The sequence below is a fragment of the Rhamphochromis sp. 'chilingali' genome (assembly GCF_963969265.1).
Source record: "Rhamphochromis sp. 'chilingali' genome assembly, chromosome: 1".
NCBI classification, from domain to species: Eukaryota; Metazoa; Chordata; class Actinopteri; order Cichliformes; family Cichlidae; genus Rhamphochromis; species Rhamphochromis sp. 'chilingali'.
The window spans coordinates 43,862,684-43,877,764 of record NC_137929.1 but is presented as its reverse complement, the minus strand read 5'-3'; the positions used below and the strand labels follow the sequence as shown (position 1 = coordinate 43,877,764).

Here is a 15,081-nt window from a genome sequence, read left to right as displayed (position 1 = left end):
CACTTCGCAAACGGAGGGCGCCCTTACTCCCAGCAAATGAGCGGCACAAAGCCGATCGGTGCCTGGCATTACGTCGGGGCAGCATGAGTACGAGCAATTTTTTTTATTTTTCTATTTTTTTGCCGATGCCCGCCCCCCACCACAATGCCGCCCTGTGTCGCCTGTATCAAAAACCACTACTGCTCAAAATAGTGGCACAAAAATAACGCCATAGTATTGGACCGATTCCGATATGTAATATCGGATCGGTCCATCTCTGGGACGAGTCATGAGTTCTCAAAATGGGCTCATTGAACGCAGCACGGATAAGATCTTAGAGAAGCTTAAGGCTGCTGTGAACACTCAGAATAAGACTCTGAGCGAAAACTGGAGAATATCTTGGAGAAGCTCACAGCAGTCGTGAGTTCGTAGAATCTGCTCTTTGAGCGCAAGACTGATAACATCATAGAGAAGCTCATGGCTCTCCAATGGGAGATTGAGAGACCAGTGTCAGACTGCTAGAACAGCTTTGAAATTCACACGAGTTGTTTGCACTAAAGTAAAAACCACCATCATTCGTGCGGCTACCACTTCGGTGCCAGCTGTGGTCTCAAGGCTGGAGCTGAACAAAAACACCCTGATAACAGACTGTGCATAGACTGTTTCTTCCTATCCTATGCAAGGCCACCTGGTTTGCTGGAAGACTGTTTACTTAGCCTGGCAGGGCTGTGTTTCCCTCTTGTCTCCTGTTCCCTGATTGTTCTGTGGTGTATTTTAGTCCTCTGTCATTCATTCCCTGTTGTTGCATTGTTAACCTACCTATGTGATGGGCTTTCTTCTCCCGTGTTATTAACATTATCCTTGCTCTCAATTTACTGTTTACTTCTGTTTCTTAATTCTATTTTCCGGTGCCAAGTTAGTGTTTTTGTTTCATGTTTGAGATTCTGGTTTGTTTTGTAATTGTAGCATGGATAAATTAACCAGCCCAGAACACAGAATATCTTTGGGGTTTATTTAATCTGAATTATAAAGTAAGCGCCCAGACGTAAATAGAAAGGTTGTAAAAATAAGGAAATAAAATTGGGACAGACAGTCCTCATCCAGTAACAGCTTTGTGCACTGGTAACCCATTGCTACTGCAGGTTATTATCCCCACTTTTCAGGGTTTGGAAGCCAAAGATGTCTAATTTCAATTTGTGACTGATATAAACCCATACAAAAACAAAAACTTAGCAATGTAAAATTAAAACATAATTAAAGCTCCTTTATAGCAATTGTGTGAATAGAGTTCACCATCATGTAGGCACCAGCTTGATAAGTGTGTCATGACCTTGAACAAAACTTATGATTAGTTTTCTTTTCTGATCTTTACAGTCATTCTCTGCTCAAGTAAGTTACAAAGTTACATCTACATACCAACAGTACACTGAGGTTAAATGAGGTGAAACACAAATTTTCGATAGCATCAGGGTGCTGTGAGCTTCCCATCATACATTGAGCATCTTTACCCTAGATGTTTATACAGGGAGTGCAGAATTATTAGGCAAATGAGTATTTTGTCCACATCATCCTCTTCATGCATGTTGTCTTACTCCAAGCTGTATAGGCTCGAAAGCCTACTACCAATTAAGCATATTAGGTGATGTGCATCTCTGTAATGAGAAGGGGTGTGGTCTAATGACATCAACACCCTATATCAGGTGTGCATAATTATTAGTCCTGTCCTTTCCTTTGGCAAAATGGGTCAAAAGAAGGACTTGACAGGCACAGAAAAGTCAAAAATAGTGAGATATCTTGCAGAGGGATGCAGCAGTCTCAAAATTGCAAAGCTTCTGAAGCGTGATCATCGAACAATCAAGCGTTTCATTCAAAATAGTCAACAGGGTCGCAAGAAGCGTGTGGAAAAACCAAGGCGCCAAATAACTGCCCATGAACTGAGAAAAGTCAAGCGTGCAGCTGCCAAGATGCCACTTGCCACCAGTTTGGCCATATTTCAGAGCTGCAACATCACTGGAGTGCCCAAAAGCACAAGGTGTGCAATACTTAGAGACATGGCCAAGGTAAGAAAGGCTGAAAGACGACCACCACTGAACAAGACACACAAGCTGAAACGTCAAGACTGGGCCAAGAAATATCTCAAGACTGGTTTTTCTAAGGTTTAATGGACTGATGAAATGAGAGTGAGTCTTGATGGGCCAGATGGATGGGCCCGTGGCTGGATTGGTAAAGGGCAGAGAGCTCCAGTCCGACTCAGACGCCAGCAAGGTGGAGGTGGAGTACTGGTTTGGGCTGGTATCATCAAAGATGAGCTTGTGGGGCCTTTTCGGGTTGAGGATGGAGTCAAGCTCAACTCCCAGTCCTACTGCCAGTTTCTGGAAGACACCTTCTTCAAGCAGTGGTACAGGAAGAAGTCTGCATCCTTCAAGAAAAACATGATTTTCATGCAGGACAATGCTCCATCACACGCGTCCAAGTACTCCACAGCGTGGCTGGCAAGAAAGGGTATAAAAGAAGAAAAACTAATGATATGGCCTCCTTGTTCACCTGATCTGAACCCCATTGAGAACCTGTGGTCCATCATCAAATGTGAGATTTACAAGGAGGGAAAACAGTACACCTCTCTGAACAGTGTCTGGGAGGCTGTGGTTGCTGCTGCACGCAATGTTGATGGTGAACAGATCAAAACACTGACAGAATCCATGGATGGCAGGCTTTTGAGTGTCCTTGCAAAGAAAGGTGGCTATATTGGTCGCTGATTTGTTTTTGTTTTGTTTTTGAATGTTAGAAATGTATATTTGTGAATGTGGAGATGTTATATTGGTTTCACTGGTAAAAATAAATAATTGAAATGGGTATATATTTGTCTTTTTGTTAAGTTGCCTAATAATTATGCACAGTAATAGTCACCTGCACACACAGATATCCCCCTAAAATAGCTAAAACTAAAAACAAACTAAAAACTACTTCCAAAAACATTCAGCTTTGATATTAATGAGTTTTTTGGGTTCATTGAGAACATGGTTGTTGTTCAATAATAACATTATTCCTCAAAAATACAACTTGCCTAATAATTCTGCACTCCCTGTATACCTTATATACTTTGTTAAATACCTTGTTCCTTACCATTAACTTCTTTCACCCATACTTGTTGTTTTTTTCTTTAAACCCTATTCTTTTCCCTTCAACCCCCAACTGTTTGCATCAGATGACTGCCTCTCCCTACCTCTTTTTTTGTTGCATGTTTCATCCTGTTAAAAGGGATTTTTTTCATTCCCACCATTGCCTAGTGCCTGATCATAGGGGATCATCGAATTGTTGCAGTTTTCTCTGTCATACGTTAGGAGCTTTACATTGCGGTATAAAGTGCAATGTGGTGATTGTTGCAGTAATCTGGGGTTGTTTGCATGAAACTGAATCGAAAGTTGAGTTGAACTGTGTTCTGTTTTCATCTGTTTACAGATGCACGAAACATTAGATTAACTGGGCATGGATCAGCTGATGCAGAGATCAGATGCAGAGTGTTCTTGTGTCATCCATTTAGTATTGTTTTTAAATGTAAAAAACAAATAAAAACATAGTTGACTTTTTTTGTGCTTAAAAGGTGAGACCAGATTATCTGGATCTGGATCAACTCGATGTTCTGGCAGAGTTGAAATTTACTACAATAACAGCTGGGGAACAGTCTGTGATGATCGCTGGGACTTAAATGATGCTGAGGTGGTTTGCAGACAGATAAACTGTGGGTCGGCACTACAAGCTCCTCGATCAGCTCACTTTGGTGCAGGAACTGGACAGATTTGGCTTGATGACGTGAGCTGTTCAGGAAATGAAAGTTCTCTAACTGAGTGTCAGCACAGTGGATTTGGATCAAACAGATGTGAACATGGTCAGGATGCTGCTGTCATCTGTTCAGGTGAGACACACTGAAATACTAGAAGACATTGCAGATCAGTCTTTTCTTGTGCATTTTACATGGAGTCCTTTAATTAGTGCAATGGAAATTTTAAAATATCTTTCATCTGTTATGAGATAGATGCAATCAGACTAGTTGGATCTGGATCAACTCGATGCTCTGGTAGAGTTGAAGTTTATCACAATAACAGCTGGGGAACAGTCTGTGATGATCGCTGGGACTTAAATGATGCTCAGGTGGTTTGCAGACAGATAAACTGTGGGTCAGCACTACAAGCTCCTCCGTCAGCTCACTTTGGTGCAGGAACTGGACAGATTTGGCTTGATGATGTGACCTGTTCAGGAAATGAAAGTTCGCTAACTACGTGTGTACACAATCAATTTGGATCACACGACTGTGATCACAGGGAGGATGCTGGTGTCATCTGTTCAGGTGAGATACATTTTTAGATAGTGAAAAATTGCAATGCAGTCTATTCTTGTATCTCGTACATTCCTTTTTAAAAAAAAAAAATTTAAATAAACTATCAAACCATAGTTCTTTTCATTTAACTGATAGGTCCGATCAGATTAGCTGGGCCTGGATCAACTCGATGTTCTGGAAGAGTTGAAGTTTATCACAATAACAGCTGGGGAACAGTCTGTGATGATGGCTGGGACTTAAATGATGCTGAGGTGGTTTGCAGACAGTTAAACTGTGGGTCGGCACTACAAGCTCCTCAATCAGCTCATTTTGGTGCAGGAACTGGACAGATTTGGCTTAACAATGTGACATGTTCAAGAAGTGAAAGTTCTCTTATTGGGTGTCAACACAGTGGATTTGGATCAAACAACTGTGGACATTTTGAGGATGCTGCTGTCATCTGTTCAGGTGAGATACACTGAAATACTAGAAGACATTGCAGATCAGTCTTTTCTTGTGCATTTTACATGGAGTCCTTTAATTAGTGCAATGGAAATTTTAAAATATCTTTCATTTGTTATGAGATAGATGCAATCAGATTAGTTGGATCTGGATCAACTCGATGCTCTGGCAGAGTTGAAATTTACTACAATAACAGCTGGGGAACAGTCTGTGATGATCGCTGGGACTTAAATGATGCTGAGGTGGTTTGCAGACAGATAAACTGTGGGTCGGCACTACAAGCTCCTCCGTCAGCTCACTTTGGTGCAGGAACTGGACAGATTTGGCTTGATGAGGTGACCTGTTCAGGAAATGAAAGTTCGCTAACTACGTGTGTACACAATCAATTTGGATCACACAACTGTGATCACAGGAAGGATGCTGGTGTCATCTGTTCAGGTGAGATAACCTGAAATACTAGAAGACATAGCACTTCAGGCTGTTCCAGTGTGTTATACACTATTTATAATGTCACTAACACATGATATGAAAGTTAATCTCTTTTCCCTCATAGATGTGATCAGATTAGTTGGATCTGGATCAACTCGATGCTCTGGCAGAGTTGAAATTTACTACAATAACAGCTGGGGAACAGTCTGTGATGATGGCTGGGACTTAAATGATGCTGAGGTGGTTTGCAGACAGTTAAACTGTGGGTCGGCACTACAAGCTCCTCGATCAGCTCACTTTGGTGCAGGAACTGGACAGATTTGGCTTGATGACGTGAGCTGTTCAGGAAGTGAAAGTTCTCTAACTGAGTGTCAACACAGTGGATTTGGATCAAACACATGTGAACATGGTCAGGATGCTGCTGTCATCTGTTCAGGTGAGATACACTGAAATACTAGAAGACTAGGGATGGGTATCGTTTAGGTTTTATCCGATACCGGTGCCAAATCGGTACTTTTGAAACGGTGCCGGTGCTTAAACGGTGCTCGAACCGGTGCTTAAAGAATGGAGAACACAAACTTTGTCCAAAAACCTCTCATGTTCAGCTGTTTTATTTTTTTTTGTAAAAAGATAACAATGTTAGCCTTTTCTGCAGCTATAGGGCATATATGGTATCACTCTTGGCTGGAAGCAGTGCTTAAACAATGGGAAAAAAACACAAACTTTGTCCAAAAACCTCTCGTGTTTAAATGTTTTTCACTTTTTCTTTGGTCATTTTAGCCTTTTTGGCCAGGGTGAAGGGAGCATCTGCCATCAAACAAGAAGACAGCCGCATGTAGCTATGATGATGTTTGCTAGTTCACCTTACATCCATTAATGTAATAACGTGGTTAGCCTACTCAACGTAAATTACACTCAAACAACATTAAGCGACTCACGCAGAGAAGAATGGCTGCTGCCATCATCCTCCTCATCATTTCTGCTACACTGGCAGGGCTAGGGGCCAGGACTCTATTCTTCGGGTTTTTGGGGGATGTTGCTCCGGGTCCGATAACTGGCAACCCACCCAACGTGCTCGGTGTGAGGTCTCGCAGCAAGCTGTCAAATACGGCGCATTTCTCTGCTTTTAAAAAAAAAACGCTATGCGTCGCCAGGTGTTTCATCAGATTCGAGGTGTTACCTCCTTTGACAGTATCACAGTATCAGCTTAAAGCACTTGTTGCAGGCTGCTGAGTTTGCATCTTTTGCTGTGAAGTACAGCCAGACTTTTGACCGCTTCGCCTTGGACATTTTTAATCTGTAGCTCTGCTCTAACTGAACGTACGTACCTGGCCCCGCCTACTGTCATAGGTAAACGTAAAATGATTGGCTAGAAGTGTATCACAGCTCAGGAAAAAAAAGCACCGAAATGTGCGCTGCTTTTTGGTCTGGTTACTACCGTTTATGTCAGAACCGGTGCCATCATGGCACCGGACACCGGTACCCATCCCTATAGAAGACATTGCAGATCAGTCTTTTCTTGTGCATTTTACATGGAGTCCTTTAATTAGTGCAATGGAAATTTTAAAATATCTTTCATCTGTTATGAGATAGATGCAATCAGACTAGTTGGATCTGGATCAACTCGATGCTCTGGCAGAGTTGAAATTTACTACAATAACAGCTGGGGAACAGTCTGTGATGATCGCTGGGACTTAAATGATGCTGAGGTGGTTTGCAGACAGATAAACTGTGGGTCGGCACTACAAGCTCCTCCGTCAGCTCACTTTGGTGCAGGAACTGGACAGATTTGGCTTGATGAGGTGACCTGTTCAGGAAATGAAAGTTCGCTAACTACGTGTGTACACAATCAATTTGGATCACACAACTGTGATCACAGGGAGGATGCTGGTGTCATCTGTTCAGGTGAGATACATTTTTAGATAGTGAAAAATTGCAATGCAGTCTATTCTTGTATCTCGTACATTCCTTTTTTTAAAAAAAAAAAAATTTAAATAACCTATCAAACCATAGTTCTTTTCATTTAACTGATAGGTCCGATCAGATTAGCTGGGCCTGGATCAACTCGGTGCTCTGGCAGAGTTGAAGTTTATCACAGTAAGAGCTGGGGAACAGTCTGTGATGATGGCTGGGACTTAAATGATGCTGAGGTGGTTTGCAGACAGTTAAACTGTGGGTCGGCACTACAAGCTCCTCGATCAGCTTACTTTGGTGCAGGAACTGGACAGATTTGGCTTAACAATGTGACCTGTTCAAGAAGTGAAAGTTCTCTTATTGGGTGTCAACACAGTGGATTTGGATCAAACACATGTGAACATGGTCAGGATGCTGCTGTCATCTGTTCAGGTGAGATACACTGAAATACTAGATAACATTGCAGATCAGTCTTTTCTTGTGCGTTTTACATGGAGTCCTTTAATTAGTGCAATGGAAATTTTAAAATATCTTTCATCACTATTATATATTGTACATATATTTATTAGTTTCAGATGTAGCCATTCTTGTATTTTGCTTGTTTACATTATTGTATTTTGCACAACTCTGTTGCTTGTGAAGCTCGCACACAAGAATTTCACTCACATGTGCTGTACCAATGTACCTGCACATGTGATGTGACAATAAAAGTGATTTGATTTGATTTGATTTGATTTGATTTTGATCTGTTATGTGATAGATGCAATCAGATTAGTTGGATCTGGATCAACTCGATGCTCTGGCAGAGTTGAAATTTACTACAATAACAGCTGGGGAACAGTCTGTGATGATGGCTGGGACTTAAATGATGCTCAGGTGGTTTGCAGACAGTTAAACTGTGGGACAGCACTCGAGGCTCTTCAATCAACTCACTTTGGTGCAGGAACTGGACAGATTTGGCTTGATGAGGTGACCTGTTCAGGAAATGAAAGTTCGCTAACTACGTGTGTACACAATCAATTTGGATCACACAACTGTGATCACAGGAAGGATGCTGGTGTCATCTGTTCAGGTGAGATAACCTGAAATACTAGAAGACATAGCACTTCAGGCTGTTCCAGTGTGTTATACACTATTTATAATGTCACTAACACATGATATGAAAGTTAATCTCTTTTCCCTCATAGATGTGATCAGATTAGTTGGATCTGGATCAACTCGATGCTCTGGCAGAGTTGAAATTTACTACAATAACAGCTGGGGAACAGTCTGTGATGATGGCTGGGACTTAAATGATGCTGAGGTGGTTTGCAGACAGTTAAACTGTGGGTCGGCACTACAAGCTCCTCGATCAGCTCACTTTGGTGCAGGAACTGGACAGATTTGGCTTGATGACGTGAGCTGTTCAGGAAGTGAAAGTTCTCTAACTGAGTGTCAACACAGTGGATTTGGATCAAACACATGTGAACATGGTCAGGATGCTGCTGTCATCTGTTCAGGTGAGATACACTGAAATACTAGAAGACTAGGGATGGGTATCGTTTAGGTTTTATCCGATACCGGTGCCAAATCGGTACTTTTGAAACGGTGCCGGTGCTTAAACGGTGCTCGAACCGGTGCTTAAAGAATGGAGAACACAAACTTTGTCCAAAAACCTCTCATGTTCAGCTGTTTTATTTTTTTTTGTAAAAAGATAACAATGTTAGCCTTTTCTGCAGCTATAGGGCATATATGGTATCACTCTTGGCTGGAAGCAGTGCTTAAACAATGGAAAAAAAACACAAACTTTGTCCAAAACCTCTCATGTTTAAATGTTTTTCACTTTTTCTTTGGTCATTTTAGCCTTTTTGGCCAGGGTGAAGGGAGCATCTGCCATCAAACAAGAAGACAGCCGCATGTAGCTATGATGATGTTTGCTAGTTCACCTTACATCCATTAATGTAATAACGTGGTTAGCCTACTCAACGTAAATTACACTCGAACAACATTAAGCGACTCACGCAGAGAAGAATGGCTGCTGCCATCATCCTCCTCATCATTTCTGCTACACTGGCAGGGCTAGGGGCCAGGACTCTATTCTTCGGGTTTTTGGGGGATGTTGCTCCGGGTCCGATAACTGGCAACCCACCCAACGTGCTCGGTGTGAGGTCTCGCAGCAAGCTGTCAAATACGGCGCATTTCTCTGCTTTTAAAAAAAAAACGCTATGCGTCGCCAGGTGTTTCATCAGATTCGAGGTGTTACCTCCTTTGACAGTATCACAGTATCAGCTTAAAGCACTTGTTGCAGGCTGCTGAGTTTGCATCTTTTGCTGTGAAGTACAGCCAGACTTTTGACCGCTTCGCCTTGGACATTTTTAATCTGTAGCTCTGCTCTAACTGAACGTACGTACCTGGCCCCGCCTACTGTCATAGGTAAACGTAAAATGATTGGCTAGAAGTGTATCACAGCTCAGGAAAAAAAAGCACCGAAATGTGCGCTGCTTTTTGGTCTGGTTACTACCGTTTATGTCAGAACCGGTGCCATCATGGCACCGGACACCGGTACCCATCCCTATAGAAGACATTGCAGATCAGTCTTTTCTTGTGCATTTTACATGGAGTCCTTTAATTAGTGCAATGGAAATTTTAAAATATCTTTCATCTGTTATGAGATAGATGCAATCAGACTAGTTGGATCTGGATCAACTCGATGCTCTGGCAGAGTTGAAATTTACTACAATAACAGCTGGGGAACAGTCTGTGATGATCGCTGGGACTTAAATGATGCTGAGGTGGTTTGCAGACAGATAAACTGTGGGTCGGCACTACAAGCTCCTCCGTCAGCTCACTTTGGTGCAGGAACTGGACAGATTTGGCTTGATGAGGTGACCTGTTCAGGAAATGAAAGTTCGCTAACTACGTGTGTACACAATCAATTTGGATCACACGACTGTGATCACAGGAAGGATGCTGGTGTCATCTGTTCAGGTGAGATACATTTTTAGATAGTGAAAAATTGCAATGCAGTCTATTCTTGTATCTCGTACATTCCTTTTTTTAAAAAAAAAAAAAATTTAAATAACCTATCAAACCATAGTTCTTTTCATTTAACTGATAGGTCCGATCAGATTAGCTGGGCCTGGATCAACTCGGTGCTCTGGCAGAGTTGAAGTTTATCACAGTAAGAGCTGGGGAACAGTCTGTGATGATGGCTGGGACTTAAATGATGCTGAGGTGGTTTGCAGACAGTTAAACTGTGGGTCGGCACTACAAGCTCCTCGATCAGCTTACTTTGGTGCAGGAACTGGACAGATTTGGCTTAACAATGTGACCTGTTCAAGAAGTGAAAGTTCTCTTATTGGGTGTCAACACAGTGGATTTGGATCAAACACATGTGAACATGGTCAGGATGCTGCTGTCATCTGTTCAGGTGAGATACACTGAAATACTAGATAACATTGCAGATCAGTCTTTTCTTGTGCGTTTTACATGGAGTCCTTTAATTAGTGCAATGGAAATTTTAAAATATCTTTCATCACTATTATATATTGTACATATATTTATTAGTTTCAGATGTAGCCATTCTTGTATTTTGCTTGTTTACATTATTGTATTTTGCACAACTCTGTTGCTTGTGAAGCTCGCACACAAGAATTTCACTCACATGTGCTGTACCAATGTACCTGCACATGTGATGTGACAATAAAAGTGATTTGATTTGATTTGATTTGATTTGATTTGATTTGATTTTGATCTGTTATGTGATAGATGCAATCAGATTAGTTGGATCTGGATCAACTCGATGCTCTGGCAGAGTTGAAATTTACTACAATAACAGCTGGGGAACAGTCTGTGATGATGGCTGGGACTTAAATGATGCTCAGGTGGTTTGCAGACAGTTAAACTGTGGGACAGCACTCGAGGCTCTTCAATCAACTCACTTTGGTGCAGGAACTGGACAGATTTGGCTTGATGAGGTGACCTGTTCAGGAAGTGAAAGTTCGCTAACTACGTGTGTACACAATCAATTTGGATCACACAACTGTGATCACAGGAAGGATGCTGGTGTCATCTGTTCAGGTGAAATAACCTGAAATACTAGAAGACATTGCACTTCAGGCTGTTCCTGTGTGTTATACACTATTTATAATGTCACTAACACATGATATGAAAGTTAATCTCTTTTCCCTCATAGATGTGATCAGATTATCTGGATCTGGATCAACTCGATGTTCTGGCAGAGTTGAAGTTTATCACAATAACAGCTGGGGAACAGTCTGTGATGATGGCTGGGACTTAAATGATGCTGAGGTGGTTTGCAGACAGTTAAACTGTGGGTCGGCACTACAAGCTCCTCCGTCAGCTCACTTTGGTGCAGGAACTGGACAGATTTGGCTTGATGATGTGACCTGTTCAGGAAATGAAAGTTCGCTAACTACGTGTGTACACAATCAATTTGGATCACACGACTGTGATCACAGGGAGGATGCTGGTGTCATCTGTTCAGGTGAGATACATTTTTAGATATTGAAAAATTGCAATGCAGTCTATTCTTGTATCTTGTACATTCCTTTTTTAAAAAATTTAAATAACCTATCAAACCATAGTTCTTGTCATTTAACTGATAGGTCCGATCAGATTAGCTGGGCCTGGATCAACTCGGTGCTCTGGCAGGGTTGAAGTTTATCACAGTAAGAGCTGGGGAACAGTCTGTGATGATGGCTGGGACTTAAATGATGCTGAGGTGGTTTGCAGACAGATAAACTGTGGGTCGGCACTGGAAGTTCCTCAATCAGCTCACTTTGGTGCAGGAACTGGACAAATTTGGCTTGACAATGTGACCTGTTCAGGAAATGAAAATTCTCTAACTGAGTGTCAACACAGTGGATTTGGATCAAACAGATGTGAACATGGTCAGGATGCTGCTGTCATCTGTTCAGGTGAGATACACTGAAATACTAGAAGACATTGCAGATCAGTCTTTTCTTGTGCATTTTACATGGAGTCCTTTAATTAGTGCAATGGAAATTTTAAAACATCTTTCATCTGTTATGTGATAGATGCAATCAGACTAGTTGGATCTGGATCGACTCGATGCTCTGGCAGAGTTGAAATTTACTACAATAACAGCTGGGGAACAGTCTGTGATGATGGCTGGGGCTTAAATGATGCTGAGGTGGTTTGCAGACAGATAAACTGTGGGTCGGCACTACAAGCTCCTCAATCAGCTCACTTTGGTGCAGGAACTGGACAGATTTGGCTTGATGATGTGACCTGTTCAGGAAGTGAAAGTTCTCTTATTGGGTGTCAACACAGTGGATTTGGATCACACAATTGTGTACATTTTGAGGATGCTGCTGTCATCTGTTCAGGTGAGAATGGTTTTAGATACTGAAAAAAATGCAATGCAGTCTGTTCCTTTATCTTGTACAATCCTTTTTGTAATGTAAAGAAAATATCAAATCATAGTTCTTGTCATTTAACTGATAGCTCTGATCAGATTAGCTGGGCCTGGATCAAGTCAGTGCTCTGGCAGAGTTGAAGTTTACCACAATAACAGCTGGGGAACAGTCTGTGATGATGGCTGGGACTTAAATGATGCTGAGGTGGTTTGCAGACAGTTAAACTGTGGGTCGGCACTACAAGCTCCTCGATCAGCTCATTTTGGTGCAGGAACTGGACAGATTTGGCTTGATCATGTGACCTGTTCAGGAAATGAAAATTCTCTAGCTGAGTGTCAACACAGTGGATTTGGATCAAACAGATGTGAACATGGTCAGGATGCTGCTGTCATCTGTTCAGGTGAGATACATTTTTAATCATTAAAAAACTGTGTAAATACAACTTTTTAGTTTTTCATCCAGCCTTTCATCCACCCATTTGTATACAGTTAAGCTGTACAGTAAACAGTATGTTGATAAATCCTTGCCTTATTTTTTGTAAAAATGGGTCAAATACAATAAATATCATGCTCCAAGAATTTCTACATCTGTTAAGACAAATGTCCTCTTAAAGACATTGATATTTTTCAGTAACTGCCTGTCATACGAATCACTTTTCTAGTATTGCATATAAAACTTGCCTGCAGGTGTGAGCTTATTGTTAATTAAATCCTCATTAGATGCTGACAGGTCTTAGCCAGCTCTGGTTTGGATACAAATGCAGCTTGTCAGACAAGGCTGAATCACTCATGAAAGTGATCTTGTTGAAATTTGCAACGTAATCAGTTTCAATTTTTAATCTGTTTTTAAATTGAAAATCTCCAAGTTCACTTCCAACAGAAGAAGCTGTGCAATCTTGTGCACACATTTTGAGATGCTCACATGTGCTTCTGCTTCTTGTGTTGAAATATTGTATTACAATTTTATTTATTTCACTCCATCTAGTAATTTTCTATTCATTAGACAAATAATAAAAATCCTAAACATATTGTGTAATTGAAGTAGAGAAACTTGTATATAGATCAATTATCAACAATATCAAAACTATAATAAAACACAATAACATGCTATAGCTCAGTTTGCTTTGTTGGGACAATGTTGAGGTGGTCAGCTGTCTTGAAAATAGCATCCACATGAATGCCAGGTCAGAACTCTCCCAGCAGTACATTCAAAATGATCTGAAATTGAAAATACCTGAGATATATCTAAATATTGTGTCTGATTAATTTACTCACTGATGAAAGGTGATTTCTTTTCTTTTGTCAGCATGTGGTAGGATTGTGAAAAACACAGGAAGTTTGCCCTGGCGGGTCATTATAGACCCCAGTGGAGAGTTTTGGTGTGAAGGGTCTCTGATTACCAACCAGTGGGTGCTGACAGCTGCTTCCTGTATATCACAGTGAGTCCCCGGGTCTCTTTCACATTGGTAATCATGTTACACGTGACTGTTGGTGTTCATTTTACATTTACTGTAATAATTTTTCTTCCACTACATTATGTCAAAGTTATTCATGAAAGCAGGAATGTTTAATTACCTGCAATTTATATTTCAAATTTTTTTTTTCAAGGTCACAAAGAGCTCTCCACCATCTCTGTTAAGTAGTACAGCTAGGGCTGGACAAAATGATTATTTTCCTAATTGATGAATCTAACGATTCATTTTTTTCCTGCTGCCAATTTGCTGTCTCACATTTTCGTCTTTCGCCGATTCTCATAATCAGCCTGCGTGCATTCCGACTCATTTTGCCAGCATGGGCCACAAATAAAAACTACTAACAACGACAACAACAACAACAACTAAACAGCAGCTGCTATGTTACTGCTGAGCAGCTTAAATGTGGGGGCCATTTCCACCTTACAAAGCCAGGAAACGACTGAATCACTTCCTTTTCTGTTAAAATATCCCCATACTGACGACATATCGACGCACATTTTTTTACGTCGCCGTATTTTACGTGTCGACGTAATCGATTATGTCAATGCGTTGTCCCGGCCCTAAATATAGCATGTAACTGATCAAGCAGACCAATTCTGTAAGTGGTCCACATCTCTGGTTTAACTGCTGTCCACAACATATAGATGGACCATAGTCTAAAATATTCATACATCTTAAGAATATCATGTTTTCACAGAGAACTGTGATACCTCTCATTGTTACTATGTTAAATGACAGATCCATTAAATGCAAAGTTACAGTCAGCAGCTTGTTGTCTTAGCCCTAAAAGATCTGTCATCATGTGTTGATGATGACCTAATCCTACTCTGCAATTTAGGAAAATAGAACCAACCCTGGCTAGCAGGTGCTTCCTGATATAAACTCAGATGATCTAAAGTATGACACTAAATGTGATTCAGAGCAGTGTTTTTCTTTTGTATGTATTTTCTAAAGCAGTTCAACAATATCATTATCACATAATAAAATATCTAAAAGCTTCTATGTTATTTACAGTAAGATGTATCCACAACAGACAACATAAGTTTTTTGGGTTTTTTTTTTTTTTTTGGTTTGTTTTGATGTATGAATGGATGTAGGATTTAAATGCATAGAAGGAATCCATCTGT

General features: G+C 40.9%; 1 protein-coding gene across 1 annotated transcript; it reads left to right on the top strand.

Moving 5' to 3' along the window:
- Positions 1-268: 268 nt before the first annotated feature.
- Positions 269-13,922, top strand: LOC308408280 (scavenger receptor cysteine-rich domain-containing protein DMBT1-like; the record flags this gene model as incomplete). The annotated part of the gene is made up of 9 exons (XM_080900474.1): positions 269-399; positions 7,476-7,531; positions 7,860-8,036; positions 10,197-10,508; positions 10,847-11,077; positions 11,274-11,585; positions 12,139-12,459; positions 12,569-12,880; positions 13,786-13,922. The coding sequence occupies 9 exons, from the start codon at positions 269-271 to the stop codon at positions 13,920-13,922; spliced, it is 1,989 nt and encodes a 662-aa protein (XP_080756600.1).
- Between the last annotated feature and the right edge of the window lie 1,159 nt (positions 13,923-15,081).